We start from the raw sequence: 14,977 nt of genomic DNA, 5'->3' as shown, positions 1-14,977 counted from the left end.
CACTGTGCAGCGGGAGCTCTCCACAAATGCCGAAAGGACAGCGGAGATGCGACACAAGAGGGAGAATGTGGATCGTGCCGTAGGACGACGTCCCTAATAATGTAGCGACAGGTCGTGGAATACTAGTAGTATTTTGGTATGTTTGGGTTTTTGGGTAGTTATGTGTTGATATCATGTTCACATGCGGCCTTGTGGAACCTTCATGTCTACCCTACCCCTACCCGAGTGCAGTAGTAGGTAGAGTCTCGTCTATATCCGTCAATGCGCACCCCCCCCCCCCAATGCCCCCAGTCCGGGATCAGAGTCTACGTCTCCTTGAATTCGTATCGGCCTTCCCGGTCTTGCACCTCCACCTCGATCCGTCCCTCCTCGATCTCCTTGCCGTCCACCTCGATCGATGCGCGCATCACATCGCCGGCCTTGACCTCACCCACGCCCTTCGGGGTGCCGGTAAGGACAATGTCGCCCTTCTCCAGGGTCATGACGCGCGAGATCTGAGCCAGCTGGTGGTGGATCTGGTACAGCATCAGGCTGGTCGAGTCGGCCTGGCGCTCGGTCTTGCCGACGCTCAGGCGCAGGAACGCGTCGTGGGGGTTAGGAATGCGCGACTTAGCGATCTCCTGCGAGATGGGCAGGAAAGTATCAAAGCCTTTGGCGATGGACCAGGGGAGGCCCTTCTTCTTGGCCTCGTCCTGGACGTTGCGCGCGGTCATGTCGATGGCGAGAATGTAGCCTGTCAGAGGGATGATGGGAATTAGCAGGGTCCGCGAGGTCCCACGGGTGTCTCGATACGGAACTGACTCTGAATGGCATCCAAGGCACCTTGCTTATCCTCCGGGTCCAGATCCCGAACGGTCTTGCCCATGACCAGACCCAATTCCACCTCATAGTGCAGGCTCACACCCTTGGGGCGGAGAACTGGGCCGGCGCCGGGCAGGAGGATGGAGGAGGCGGGCTTCAGGAAGAAAAATGGTTGCTTGGGCTTGGTGTTGTTCAGCTCGGTGATGTGGTCGCTAGACAATTGTGGTGGTCAGCGTCGCGGAAACCGTGACGAGTCGACAATCTCGTCCGCGCGAAACGAGAATGAAATAAAGGTGGGTGGGATGGGCATACGCATAGTTACGGCCGATGCACATAATCTTGTGGCAATTGGCGCGAATGGAGGCCATGGCGGGCAGTTGAGGAGGTGTGGGAGGGAGCGAGGGGAGGGTTGGAGGATGGCCAGGTTGGCTGAGGCCGAAGTCCGGGGGCTGCTCGGAAGAGTTCCGGCGATGCGGAGAAGTCGCCGTGGTCAAGCACCCGCCGCGAGCAACAATAGTTCGAGGTAGCGAAGCCCAATTCCGATTTACGGAGGAATAGAGAGCTCAATTAGGGTCCGAAACAAAAAGGTGCTCTGACTAGCCCGGATGCTATACGAGTATTTATATCATGCATGCATTACCCAAAGGTATATGGGATGAATCACCGGTCGGGCCCGGCAGCCGAGAACTCGGCAAGTCGTCCGAGGAGCTTGTCAGCATTCCCCAACACTTGAAGTGCCATGATTGCACCACAGACAAGAGATAGCACCTCGCTTGCCCAGATACACTGTAGATTTGACAACTACACTGTATTAGTACACTCTCGCCCTTGATCCTTGAAAGTGCTACTACATTGTAGTGTATCAATTCATTTGATCCGATGCGCATGCGGCTCGGAGATACATATATATGACACTACCCTAATATACCCTATCTTCTCCGACCACGTCTCAGCCTGCACTGATGCACCCTGCTTCACAGAAGTATTCCTGCTGCCAACATTAGATATGCAACACTGTCAGTTGCCTTGGACACTGTATGTCATCATGATATCGTTGGTCCTCTTTTCAAGAACTCACACAGGCAACGATTCCTCCCGTCCGCGGAGAGTGCTTCCCGTCTGTTAAGTGTTCGACCCCAACTTCTCCGAAAAGCGCGGGGTGCCGCCTCCCCCTCTTTTGCCCGTTGGGGAAGGTGCCTCGATAAGCCGGTGGGCCGCGACTTCACCTCGGCCGACCTGAGGGGATCTGAGGCTACAGCAACCAGCACCTGTGAGGGCACTGAGTCACGGTGTTATTATAAAGCACTGCCCCCCCGTGATCAACCCCCGCCCGCGCACACATGTTCTTCAGGGAATTTCCACCATGCCCCTCAACTCCAAAGCCGTCTACGCCAAGGCAGAAGCGGCCTATGTGCCCTTCGCCAGTCGCCGGAGTACCGTCCACAGCAGCAATGGTATCGTCGCATGCACGCAACCGCTGGCCGCTGCCGCCGGTCATCGCATCCTAAGCCAGGGTGGTAACGCAGCGGTAGGTAGATCGGATTCGGAGTGTCGCGTGCAGTCTCCAACGGGGTGGATGCGCCACAAGATCAGGGGTGTGAAGCTAACATGAACGATCCCTAGGATGCAGCCGTTGCCGTCGGTAGGCCACAATAATCCATGAACAGGAAGAGACGAGATACTGATCAGACGTATTCGACGCCAGCCGCCGCGATCAACATGGCCGAACCCTGCTCGACTGGAATCGGAGGCGACATGTTCTGCTTGTTCTACAACTCCAAGACCAAAAAGGTGCACGCTCTGAACGGGTCTGGTCGCTACCCAGGTGCGGCCAGCCTGGAACAGGTGCGCAAGGATCTGAACCTGGCCCCCGGCGCGCCAGGCAGCATCCCCATGCTCAGTGCCCTAGCCGCCACCACGCCCGGAGCAGCTGCGGGCTGGGTCGACACGGTTGCCAAGTTTGGAAGTGGGAAGCTTTCCATGGAGCAGATTCTACAGCCGGCCATCGAAATGGGCGAGCAAGGATTTCCCGTCTCGGAGCTGTCATCCCACGGAGTAAGTGTCATCCCACACTCCCCACACTCCCCCCGGGATCCCTCGTTCCTCGCAGATGGACAAGACTAACTGGCGCAAAGTGGAATGAGGCCGAAAATGACATTCGGTCGGCATCACCCAATTTCCGGGAGATGCTCAAGGACGATGCTTCCGCCAAAGACGGCGTTCGTGCCCCGCTCCCCGGAGATATCATGAAGAATCCCACCTTGGCAAAGACTTTCCGCGCCCTGGCGACGGAGGGCAAGAAGGGTTTCTACCAGGGTCGGATTGCCGAAGAAATCGTGAAGGTGGTCAAGGACCTCGGTGGGTACATGACCTTGGAGGATCTCGCCTACCACGCGGAGGTTGGCACCCAGGAGGTGGATGCCATCTCGCTCGAGTTCACCGGCCAGGATATCGTATCCAAGCAGACTCCGGGCACTGACGGATCACCCAACCAGGGCGTTCGGGTATGGGAACACCCACCCAATGGCCAGGGAATTGTGGCATTGATGGCCCTCGGCATCATGGAGGAGCTCGAGAAGACAGGCAAGATTCCTAAGTTCCGCGAGGACCAGCACAACTCCCCCGAATATCTGCACGCCGTCATTGAAAGCTTGCGGATTGCATTTGCCGATGCAGCGTGGTGGGTGGCTGATCCCGACGTCGAGAAGGTCCCATCCCAGGGTCTGCTGGCGCGCGAGTATCTGGCTGAGCGGGCCAAGCTGTTCTCCCCCGAGCGCGCGGCCGATCTCATGGACCATGGCAGCCCGGCCCACAACCACTGCGATACCGTGTACTTCAATGTGACCGATCAGGAGGGCAACGGCATCTCGTTCATCAACAGCAACTATGCCGGCTTCGGGACCGCCATCATCCCCCGGGGCTGTGGATTTACCCTTCAGAACCGCGGTGCGAACTTCTCTCTTGAACCCGGCCACCCGAACGCCCTGGCACCGCGGAAGCGGCCCTACCATACGATCATCCCGGCCTTGATCACCAACGTGGCGGATGACTCGCTGCACTCCGTGTACGGAGTGATGGGCGGCTTTATGCAACCCCAGGGCCATGTACAGGTGCTCCTGAACATGCTGGCCTTTGGATACCATCCCCAGGCGGCCCTGGACTCTCCCCGGATCTGTTTGGCCGCACCCACCGAGGAAAGCAAGGACCGTACCGTCTACGTAGAAGAAGGCATCAGCGATGCCACGGTCGAAGGTCTGCGTGGCCTTGGGCACAAGGTCGAGGTATTGACCGGCTGGAAGCGCGCCATGTTTGGCCGTGGCCAGATCATCCGGCTGCACTATGACGAGGGCAAGCCGGTTTACAGTGCCGGTAGCGACCAGCGGGGCGATGGAATGGCATTCCCTCTTCTGTGAACGGAAAACTTTTGCGGGGGAAGTGCAATCATGTATTGGGGGTTCAGCCCCCTGAGATACCGACTCTGGAGGAAATTGGAGTCTATTTACGATTGATGACAGCATGCCATATTCCCACGCATGTCTAGATACATACCTTGGGCTTGCTTCGGCCTACTTATCTTCTCCGCATTCTCAAACTCGAAACAGACTACATCGTATGTAGAAAGGGCAACTCGGAGGGGATCATCTTCGGACTCACCCCTGGCTTTCCTTTTCGCAGCCTATGCGTGACTAAAGAGGCCTTAATGTGTTTGCGCTGAGAAGGCCGGCTTGAATGGATGTTGAAACCGCCGACGCAGCTCGTCGGGAGAGCAGATCCGAGCCCATTGAGAGCAATTGCACCCGTTCACGACCCAATCGATGCATGTGCCGGGGCTTAGTCGCGGTCTCTGGAGAATCTCCAAACTGCGGAGAGCGTGTCGAGGGTTTGGCGGTGCCGGTGACGAGCGGTTCGATCATTCCCCCGGATCTCCTCTCCACCCCACGACTCCCGCGACATTCGGTGGGCAGGCGTCCACGATCCCATGGAATCCAACCCCTCGAGACCAATCGGAGAAGTCACCAGAGAGGTGATGTCCAAGATGTTTACCTACTATAGGAGTTAGTACTACTGCCGGAGAGCGCAGCCCGTCGTGGTTGGCCGACTTCGGCCATGGAGACTACTTAATGGAGCCCTCCCGACCCCAGCGATCGACGATGATAACATACGCTGACACGGTGTGAGGATGATGGTTTCGCTTGTCTTGGGTATTCATCCGTCTCTACAAGAAGCCTTCTTTTATTGACCCGATCTCACTTGGCAATGCCTCCCGATAGCCCCCAGTCTTCGGATACGGCCACCGACGGGTATATCGAGAAGGACGTGGAGAAGCAGAGCGAGGGCGACGGCGACATCGCCGATGGAGATATTCGCTCGCCCGGGGGAACTCCGCAGCGAGAGAAAGAAGGCACGAACGGCGCTGCTAATGGGTTCGCTGACGGATATGGCGACGAGCGAGAGCTGAAAGTATGGGAGTGCTACGACAAACTCGGATACTCGTTTCCCTGGTTGAAGAAATGGGGCATCATCTCGGTCATCTTTGCGGTGCAGACTTCCATGAACTGGAACGCCAGCTTTTACGCCAGCAGCATCAGCCTGTATGCCGATCACTTCAACATTTCCGAACAGGCTGCTCGTGTCGGCCAGATGAGCTTCCTCATCGCTTATGCATTTGGCTGCGAATTCTGGGCCCCCTTTAGCGAGGAGTTCGGCCGCTGGCCCATTATGCAGTTGAGTTTGTTTTTGGTTAACATCTGGCAACTACCGTGTGCCTTAGCTCCCAACTTTGGCACCATCGTTGTCTGTCGTCTTCTCGGAGGTCTTTCATCAGCCGGTGGGTCGGTAACCCTTGGCATGGTGGCCGACATGTGGGAAGCAGAAGATCAGCAGTACGCCGTCGCCTTCATCGTGCTGTCTTCGGTGGCAGGCTCGGTGATTGCCCCCATCGTGGGCGGATTTGTCGCTACCTTCCTGGACTGGCATTGGAACTTCTGGCTTCAACTGATTCTGGGTGGATTCGTTCAGATACTCCACTGGTTCATCCCAGAAACCCGTTGTAGTATCCTGGTCACGCGAGAGGCCCAACGACGACGAGCGGCAGGCGACATGGTCTGGAGCGGAGATGAGCTGCAGGGCAAACGGTTGTCATTCCGTTACATTCTCATGATCTGGGCCCGTCCGTTCATTATGTTCCTGCGGGAGCCAATTGTCCTATGCTTGTCCTTGCTGAGTGGCTTCAGTGACTCTCTGATCTTCACCTTTCTTCAGTCATACTCCCTAGTATATAAGCAATGGGGCTTCAACACCATCGATATTGGTCTCTCTTTCATTCCGTGAGTCAAGGACTGTCCTGATTCCAAATTCCACCTTGATACTGACCCCTGCAATTTAGGATACTGGTTGGATACTTTATTGCATACTTTTCCTTCATACCATGGATTCATCAACATTGCAGAGTACGCGAGCGCGATCCCGATGGACTGCAACCGGAGGTACGCCTCTACTGGTTGCTATATGGTGGGTCAAACGCCGTCGACAAGGCGTAAATCTTGATGCTCACCTTGGAACAGTGGCACCTTTGTTATCTATTGGCTTGTTTGGATTCGCTTGGACCAGCCTTGGACCTCCCCATGCTCATTGGATTGCGCCGATGATATTCTCCTGCTTGATTGCAATTGCTAACGTAGGTGTCTCTTGGGATTGTTTGTGGTAGCTGCGAATGACTGACCCCTTTCACTCTAGTTCGCAATCTACATGGCCACCATTGACTACATGATAGCCGCTTACGGCCCATATTCCGCATCAGCCACCGGAGGAAATGGCTTCGCGCGTGACTTCCTCGCAGGCGTGGCTGCGATGTATTCTGTTCCCAGTAAGCGTTATTTGATGTTCTATTTTCTTGAGATGTTGCAGATATTGATATCTAACACACCACACTATCCCAGTGTACAAAAACATGGGATCGAACGATACCCTGGAATGGCCTTCGACCTTTTTAGCATTCATGGCGATCATTTTTACGATCCCTATCTACATTTTCTATTGGAAGGGTCCGCTCATCCGCGAAAAGTCACCGTTTGCACAAGTCTTGGCGGCGGACCGCAAGAAGGCTGGACGTAAGGTTTCTCAGTGCGGATCGGGAGGCCCTGAACCTGTGGAGCTCTACTTGAGGGGATCGAGGTAGATGCATGGACTTGATACTGCCAAAAAAAAAAAAAAAAAAAAAAAAAAAAAATTTGGCTTTGTGATTCCCAATCTGAGGAAAAGTTTGATTCTTCATCTTGCCGGAGCTGTCTTTGAGAAAAAGCAGGAGTCAGTTTGCCTGTGAAGTCGAGCAATTGTGCCACAATATTGATATCTTTCAGATTTGTTGGAGAGTTGATCAGGATGGAGAGCTATCTAAACTTGGCACTAATACAGATTCTGTCAATTCAATTTCCGAAGACTCGAAGAAAACTTCGAACTTTGACCTCAGAGATAAGATGGCCTATCGTCTCGTACTCTTCGGCTTTTCCAGCTTCGAAATGCACGGCATTTTACGGCCACTCACCTGATGTAACTTTCAAGAATAGGATACCTGATGATGCGAATATTAATCACTAAGTGTCTATATTACGCTACAATTTGAGATTCCGTCGGTGCTTTGATCCGGTACTTGATTCCGGGCAGAAATTCCGGTCGCGCGAAAAACCATGGATACACACACGGCGAGTCATTGATCCTTGTGATAGAATCGTACCTTAGGGGAGTCTTATTTTTGATTCTCGCAGCTAGCAAAGTAAGAAGGTGGTGGCGATTCTAAATGTTTCCTCCGGGAGGAAGACTACCAACGCTGCCATGTGACTGACTTGGCCAAGGGACCTCCACGATCATAAGTGACCAGGGCAGTGTGATGGTCGATTGCCATGACGCCTGGCCAGAAACTTGATGCCGGCGATACGAATACGGGCGGCCCCCATCGAATCTGTCCATTTTGTGGGGGTCCCGCGAAGCAAACCTTGATGGCAGCATGTTTAACCCAGTCCACTTGGTCGGATTCATCATCGGTCATGAATACGCAAACCAACGAGCCATCGGCAAAAGAGGCAATTTGCGGGGAGCCCGCATTGTGTCCCTGCGGGGGTCGGAAAACCTCATGCCGGTTGTGCCAACTGGCGCCATCATCATAGGAAATGAGAGCCTCGACGTTAAACGGACCATACCGAGTGGTCTCGAAGACCATCACAAGAGCCTCATGGCCATTATCGAAAGTCCTTGCAATGCCATTCATCCCGTCGCGAAGTGGGTCCTGATCTCCGTGCAAGCAAACAGGGCGACTCCAGGTGCTCCCTTGATCATACGAGGTGGTGAGCATGGTGCATTGGTTGTTAGGAGCGAACTCTTGGGAATATGTGAGCTGGACCTCGCCTCGCCGGCCCAATCGCATGAAAGGCTCCCAGATCCCTAGGGGCGGGCTCTTCTCTGCAGCCTGGGAAGCAAATCGCCACGTACGGCCTCCGTCCATGGACCTGCAGACTGTGATACGGAAGTGTGTGGGGCCGTTGGGCCCAAGATCGTGGTTGCGGAAGGCTGCGAGGACGACGCCATGTCTAACTTCACACAGGAACATGTTATCGACATCCCCCGCGGCGCGTGTGACTTCAGACAGGTTCTCAAAGGTTTGCCCATTGTCGGTGCTTCGAGCAACGCAAAGTGCCCGTTGACCATCGGGGAAGCGCGTGAAAGAGGACAAAATCGACCCATCAGACAGCCGGGCGAGGCGGGGGTATGTTCCTCGGTTTGGATGAGAGGACAGCGGACGCTCATCGTTGTTCACCAAGCCGCGGCCTAGAAGCGGTGCCTGGCCCCCTGGCGGTCCTGGTGGTCCTCCAGGGTATCCCCCTGGATATCCACCGGATGCATTTGGTTGATTGTGGGAATGACCCACACCCAGGGCGTTGAGTACCTTCTGGCCGAAATGTCCAGGCATCGTGTTGAGTCAAAGGGTGTGAATGAAATGATCGAGAGGGAGGTGAAAGTGAAGTCGTTGGAATACAGTTGACAGCTGCCTGATCCGTTACGTCATGGCCAACCTTTGCGGAGCCCGCATTTGCTGGAGCTGGTCGCAATGGAACTTCGAGAGTCGACACGAAGAAATAGCTGAATGGCTGGCGGTGATGCTTCCAAGGGGCTAAATTCGCCGGTGCGTTTAGTTCGATCACCATGGGTGATTCATGCAGATGTATGTACCACCTCAACGTTACTAACATACTATCTAGTAAGGAGACAGCAACATGATACCACGTGACATTATATAATGGAGTACTGTCTGTCACCTTCCAGGTAAAATTCATCCACTGTTTCCGATATTCTAGTGTTCTCAAGTACCAGGGCATCAATTGCAACCCTCCAGTCAAGTTTGTACTTTATGGCACAATTGCAGTATTTGCTCTCTTAGCACTCATTCGTGTAGCCGAGTCGTGCGGCTTGGCAGCTGACGGCGGCTTCTCTTCTTTCCCTCTTCTCTTTTCTTTCCCCCTTCTCACTTCGCCCTCAATCCCGACAGTCCACTGAGGGTCCCCCTTCGCTCCTTCGGTCAAAATGCGGAGTTCGCGGCTCGGTGTTAGTCAACACCGTGGAGTTAGGGGTTTGGCAGATTCTGCACTGCTTGGTGGAGAGCGCGCTTATCGCCGTCCAATCTCCGGCACATGTCTTCGTCATCACTTACTGCCTGCGATCGAAAGAGCTACTTAAATTCGCATTTCTCTCTCCGACTTCAGACGGTGCAGATATTTACCAGTCTCCCGAATAATCCGACAAGATGCCAGGTTTCATCTACTCCCAATTGTTTGTCCGCCCGCCCTACCCCGAGCAGACCTTCGCCGATCAGACGGTGCTCGTCACTGGGGCCAATGTCGGCCTCGGACTCGAAGCGGCCCGCCATGTCGTTCGTCTGGGTGCTGCCCGCGTCATTCTGGCAGTGCGCAATGTGCCTGCCGGCGAAGAAGCCAAGAAGGAGATCGAGACATCGACCGGTCGGCCCGGCGTCTGTGAGGTGTGGGAAGTCGATCTGGCCTCCCACAAGTCGGTCCTGGCATTTGGCGATCGCATTACCCAGCTGGCCCGACTTGATGCGGCCATTATGAACGCCGCGGTCGCGACCTCCAACTTCGAGCTGGCCGAGGGTTTCGAGCGCACCATTACCGTGAATGTCGTCAACACTTTGCTGCTCTCGCTGTTTGTCCTCCCGGTCCTGAAGGCCACCGGCAAGAAAATTCCCGGGAGCCAGCCACGCCTCTCGTTCGTGGTCAGCGAAGTCCATGCCTGGGTCGGTCTCCCCGAATGGAAGGCCGACCACATCCTCCAGACCCTCTCCGATCAGTCAACAGCGAAGATGCGCGATCGCTATCCGCTCTCCAAACTTCTCGAAGTTCTGTTGGTCCAGGAGTTAGCCGGTCGCGTACGCGGGTCAGAGGTGATCGTCAACATGATCAATCCTGGCCTCTGCCATTCGGCCCTGGCGCGCGAGGGTGGCTGGTCGTTCTATTTGTTTAAGCTGGTCCTAGCCCGGTCCACCGAGGTTGGATCGCGTACTCTGGTGGCAGGAATCACCAGCGGACTCGAAAGCCACGGCGCGTATATGACCGACGGGCACGTTGAGAACACGGCCCTGTCGCCGTTTGTGCGCAGCGACGAAGGCCGACGGGCCCGCATCAAGCTGTGGGACGAAGTCTCGACCATCTTGGAGGGCGTGCGGTCAGGCATCATGCAGAACATGTAGACCACTGCGGGTGTCCATCCACCATCAATTTATAATAATCGAATTACTCTCTACTAACTATATACCCGCTCGAATAAATCTCATAGTTTTCTTAATGGAATATCGCGAATACAAAAAAAAATAAAATAAAAGAAGTAAATAAATAAATAAATAAAATCCTATAAAGACTTAGGATCTGCTGCTGTATACCTTTCCCCGCTGCTGACTGACTGTCTGGATCTCCGCTTCTTCCGTCCCGACGTGAACAGCACATCTCTTGTCGCGTCACGAACCCTGATCGACCGAGGCACCTTTAGCCTTTCTATTTCAAGTTGCCGATTTTCCCTTTTCTGCATAGTCCCACCCAGTGATGACTTTTCCGGCTGCGACCATTTGATTAATTCTCCGGCACCGCTTGCCTCCGCTGCACAGATCTGCATGGATCATGAACACCTGCGCCCATCAGCCCGCCCGCTTGCAAATGCGGCCGTTGGGGCAAACAGCAGGCCCTCATTAGCTTTCCGAAGGTTGAATCTTTCCGAAGTGCCCAGAAATGATTACCACCGGGCGGGCGTCAACGAGTCCGGGGCGCGTAGGCGGGCATTCCGATTGATGGCCTTCTTTGTCCAACAAAGCCAGACCCTCGCTGTGCCGCATCAGCAATGACCGTGGCATGCCGCTCTCGGACAATTGCTATTATCAAGCTGTCGGGCATTTAACGTGCAGGTTCCCGGTCGAGGCCTGTCCCCGTAAACAGTTTCATTTAGTCTAGCACTGGGGATTCATCGCAACGAGAGCATTGTCAACATGGCGCCCATCCTCTTAGAAACCACCCCACTGAATGTACTACCCCATTCAGGGCCTCTTACTGTTCAGCAGAACATACAGTCAGATTCGACAGTGGATCTGTTACTTTCTGAGCGCCCTCAGTCGCTCATACAACTCGTCGAGATCTTCAACGCCCCCACAACGGTGAAGAATGAGCATCCTGACATTCAGCTTCAGCGCCTGTTGCAACTAGCCTGGGTAATTACAATGCGTGCATTTACTGCCTCGACGACGATCCATGTCGGTGAGCAGTACGCCAAAGGACGTTGTTTTGTCGGCGTGGCAAACGACACCGCTGGGCCAACGACACAGATTCACATCGACACGCAAGACGCCGTGCAGGATCTCTTCAGTCAGGTCGTGAATGGGTTGGAAGCACTCGTAGATGAGTCATGCGTCAACGGTGTGCATGGCAAGGATGGGCAAGACACTCACTACAATACGACGTTCGTCTATCAGCGACAGCCCGCGAATGCACTGGGCCCAGATCAAAGACCCTGCATGGGCCGATGCCATGTTTGTTGTCCCATGCCAATGAACGATCCACTCGAGCCAGAAGCCTCCCGGGAAGGGCTGCGTCTCTTTGTCAGACACACACCAGACGACCGCCTACATGCACAGCTCGATGTGGGTATGTCTCGAATCAGCGCCCCTCTGGCGACCAGCCTGCTCCACAGCTTCAACCAAGCCCTGTCTTCAATAGGCGTGGTGTCCACGCAGACCATCGGTGCTGTGGATCTGTGCGGGTCAAATGACCGCGATCAGATTGCGAACTTTACGCGCTCACTTGCACCCTCCCAGGATGCTCTGTTGCATGATCTTTGCCTGCGTCACGTAGTGACAACTCCCGACGCACCGGCAGTGCGATCATGGGATGGCGACCTCACCTATCGTGAGCTCAGTGATCGGTCGTCACGATTGGCACATTGGCTCGTGAGACACGGTGTTCGACCGGGTACCTTTGTCGCTTGCACTTTCTACAAGTCGACCTGGGCAATCGTGGCACGTCTCGCAATCCTCATGGCTGGGGGTGCATACATCTGCGTCGATGCCAGTGACCCGCCTCCGTATCTGGCGTCCGTCCTGGCACGAACGCAGATAAAGATTATGCTGACATCAACTGGCTATGCGGCGAAGTATGCTGACCTCGTTGATCTCGTTTTCGAGGTCAGCGAGGCGTCGCTCGGCGAACTGCCTTCGTTGTCCGGAGTCCCATGCCCCGTTGTGAGACCGAGTGATGCCTGTGTGGTGCTGTTCACTTCTGGGAGTACCGGCAAGCCAAAGGGCATCATCCAAGAGCATCGAAGCTATGCGTCTGCCTTGATCGACTATATTCGTGTCATGGAGATGGGGCCCCATTCTCGACTTTTCCAATTTGATGCGTATGCCTTTGACATCAGTAATAATGACTTCCTTGCTCCGCTTCTGGCTGGCGGTTGCTGCTGTGTGCCCACAGCTTCACTCACCATGGACGCTTTAATGAAAGATGTGAACGATTTGGAAGCCAACATGATGTTTGCAACTCCCTCTGTTGCGATTGAGATTGACCCCGACCGTGTTCCTACATTGGAAACAATGTGCATTGGTGGCGAGCCTGTGTCGGATGCAGTATTAGCCCGGTGGTTGACCCGCGTGAAGGTGGTCAACCAGTATGGTATGGGCGAAGTGGCGTCCCTCTGTGCCCACAACCCTAATCTTCAAATGGGCCATGGCTCGGTGGTTGGGCGGCCCGCTAGTGGTGCGATCTGGATTGTGAATCAGGATCATCCTGACCTCCTGATGCCTGTCGGAGCGGTGGGAGAATTGCTCGTGGAAGGCCCGCATATCTCTCGTGGCTATCTTGATCATGTATCTGGAAAATCGGAGAATTTCCTCACGACACCTCCAATCTGGATGAGACAGCTTCATGCCGATCGACCATCGCATCGATTCTATCGGTCGGGGGATCTCGGCCGATATCGCCATGATGGAACGATCGAGCTGATCGGACGGAAAGATACCATGCTGAAGCTCGATGGAGCGCGAGTTGAAGCCGGCCAAGTCGAGTATGTACTCCGACAGCATCTTTCCATCGGCGATGCTGCAGTGGTAGACGTGTTGGGTGCTGCAGATGGTGTTGGGGATCCAATCTTGGGGGTGTATCTGTATCTGGCGAGCAATCCGATGAACTTGGAGACCGGACCGGTAGAGGAGATGCAGTTTCGACCGATCACGGGGCGCCATGCCATCTATGCACTCACCCAGACCCTGAGTGAAGCAGTCCGGCAAAGTCTGCCGACCTACTATGTGCCCAGTCTCTTTCTGCTGGTCGACCGCGTCCCACGAACCAAGTCGAAAAAGACGGACCGTCGCAAGCTCCACGTGCTCGGGCAGGCGTATTACATGGCGCATCGAGAAGAGCTCAGGGAAATCACCGTGTGGCCCGAGTGGGACTAATCTGGCGGTTGATCTCAGCTGTTAATATACATGCCGAGATTGTGCTGGGGCGGCTGAGGGTTAACATTTGTGCCGCGATGGGTCTGGGCCAAGTGCGAGTGCTCACAAGACATCCGCATGTCGACCAGACAAGCCCATTGGATTTTGATGCTAGATTATTCAATCGCAGTGAAATCTGCTCCTTGGGCTCATTATTGTAACATGCGATCGATACATTCTTCTGTGACAGGGCGACATCGATCTAGACTCGCCCTCCGCGACACCAGGGGATGATTGACAGGTCTCCTTGCACATCTCAAACGCGTTGATTCGGCAAGTGGGGAGGCCGGGGGCTCTTCAAGGTGGCTGTTGATAATTCGAGTGCTCCACTTTTCATGAGAACACATCCTTTGGAGTCCCGTAGTACCTTACATGCCAGGGTACTATTACTGCTAGTCGTAGTATAGGTAGTACATACATACACTAAGTAGGAGGGTTGCCGTCGAGGCGGTGATGGGATGACGCCTCCCTCAACGGGACCCGTCGCCATGTTTCATACTTCGTCTGCATCGGATCATGTTCCACCGAGCTTCTTCCGAAGATATTTCGGTCCACTCTTTCAAATATCTTGTTGCCGCACGAGAGCAATATGACGTCGCAGTTATGAGGTCCTCTACGCCAACTTCTCTCCCCTGTGGCGCAGGATTTGTCGTCTTAAACGTCAGTGACAAGAGAAGACAACCCATCAACCAGAGCCATCTCTCAAACAGCCCACGCACCATTGCTCCAAGCGTTCGGGCGCAGCCAGGATTCCCACTCTGGCTCCGACTAGGGCTCGCTGAAACGGCCCGGTGGGGTCACCCGAGGAACGGGCAAGTGGCTGGTCGATCAGGGGCCTTGATGCGATATCATTCATGGACAATAATCTCGACGATGCCCCAGGATAATCCTCGGCGGGAGGTCCTCGGTCAGTTGGCACAAAGAAGCATGGATCTTCATTGCGAGCCTCACATCTACTCAAGGTCAAACGAAGCCAAGATGCTCTCCATTGCCCGTTTGGGCTGTCGAAACATCCCATCCGGGTATATAGTCGATCCAACATCGCCTTGCATGTCCTCGTCGCGCCATCTGCCTTTCCTTTCACTTGTGGTTCATTCCTTCTTTCTGCTTTGCAAATCCATTCTTTGATACACTGCTGGT

General features: G+C 54.6%; 6 protein-coding genes across 6 annotated transcripts; 4 read left to right on the top strand and 2 right to left on the bottom strand.

Moving 5' to 3' along the window:
* Positions 1 to 305: 305 nt before the first annotated feature.
* Positions 306 to 1,169, bottom strand: N7532_004748 (fumarylacetoacetate hydrolase family protein; the record flags this gene model as incomplete). The annotated part of the gene is made up of 3 exons (XM_056617242.1): positions 306 to 733; positions 802 to 1,013; positions 1,114 to 1,169. The coding sequence occupies 3 exons, from the start codon at positions 1,167 to 1,169 to the stop codon at positions 306 to 308; spliced, it is 696 nt and encodes a 231-aa protein (XP_056477599.1).
* A 995-nt stretch (positions 1,170 to 2,164) lies between these two features.
* N7532_004747 (gamma-glutamyltransferase family protein) lies at positions 2,165 to 4,214 on the top strand (the record flags this gene model as incomplete). The annotated part of the gene is made up of 4 exons (XM_056617241.1): positions 2,165 to 2,329; positions 2,425 to 2,443; positions 2,507 to 2,856; positions 2,937 to 4,214. The coding sequence occupies 4 exons, from the start codon at positions 2,165 to 2,167 to the stop codon at positions 4,212 to 4,214; spliced, it is 1,812 nt and encodes a 603-aa protein (XP_056477598.1).
* A 738-nt stretch (positions 4,215 to 4,952) lies between these two features.
* Positions 4,953 to 6,979, top strand: N7532_004746 (putative MFS multidrug transporter; the record flags this gene model as incomplete). The annotated part of the gene is made up of 6 exons (XM_056617240.1): positions 4,953 to 4,975; positions 5,025 to 6,128; positions 6,188 to 6,312; positions 6,366 to 6,478; positions 6,538 to 6,667; positions 6,741 to 6,979. 6 exons carry the CDS (start codon positions 4,953 to 4,955, stop codon positions 6,977 to 6,979), a joined length of 1,734 nt encoding a protein of 577 aa, XP_056477597.1.
* Positions 6,980 to 7,618: 639 nt separating this feature from the next.
* On the bottom strand, positions 7,619 to 8,764 carry N7532_004745 (sialidase family protein; the record flags this gene model as incomplete). Its single annotated transcript, XM_056617239.1, has 1 exon — positions 7,619 to 8,764. The coding sequence occupies one exon, from the start codon at positions 8,762 to 8,764 to the stop codon at positions 7,619 to 7,621; it is 1,146 nt and encodes a 381-aa protein (XP_056477596.1).
* Positions 8,765 to 9,595: 831 nt separating this feature from the next.
* N7532_004744 (Short-chain dehydrogenase/reductase SDR) lies at positions 9,596 to 10,555 on the top strand (the record flags this gene model as incomplete). The annotated part of the gene is made up of 1 exon (XM_056617238.1): positions 9,596 to 10,555. One exon carries the CDS (start codon positions 9,596 to 9,598, stop codon positions 10,553 to 10,555), a length of 960 nt encoding a protein of 319 aa, XP_056477595.1.
* Positions 10,556 to 11,341: 786 nt separating this feature from the next.
* On the top strand, positions 11,342 to 13,798 carry N7532_004743 (AMP-dependent synthetase/ligase; the record flags this gene model as incomplete). Its single annotated transcript, XM_056617237.1, has 1 exon — positions 11,342 to 13,798. One exon carries the CDS (start codon positions 11,342 to 11,344, stop codon positions 13,796 to 13,798), a length of 2,457 nt encoding a protein of 818 aa, XP_056477594.1.
* Positions 13,799 to 14,977: the final 1,179 nt, after the last annotated feature.

The sequence above is a fragment of the Penicillium argentinense genome, assembly GCF_028826775.1.
Source record: "Penicillium argentinense strain IBT 30761 chromosome Unknown utg000004l_segment0_segment0, whole genome shotgun sequence".
In the NCBI taxonomy this organism is placed as follows: domain Eukaryota; kingdom Fungi; phylum Ascomycota; class Eurotiomycetes; order Eurotiales; family Aspergillaceae; genus Penicillium; species Penicillium argentinense.
This window is presented reverse-complemented; position numbering and strand designations above follow the sequence as displayed.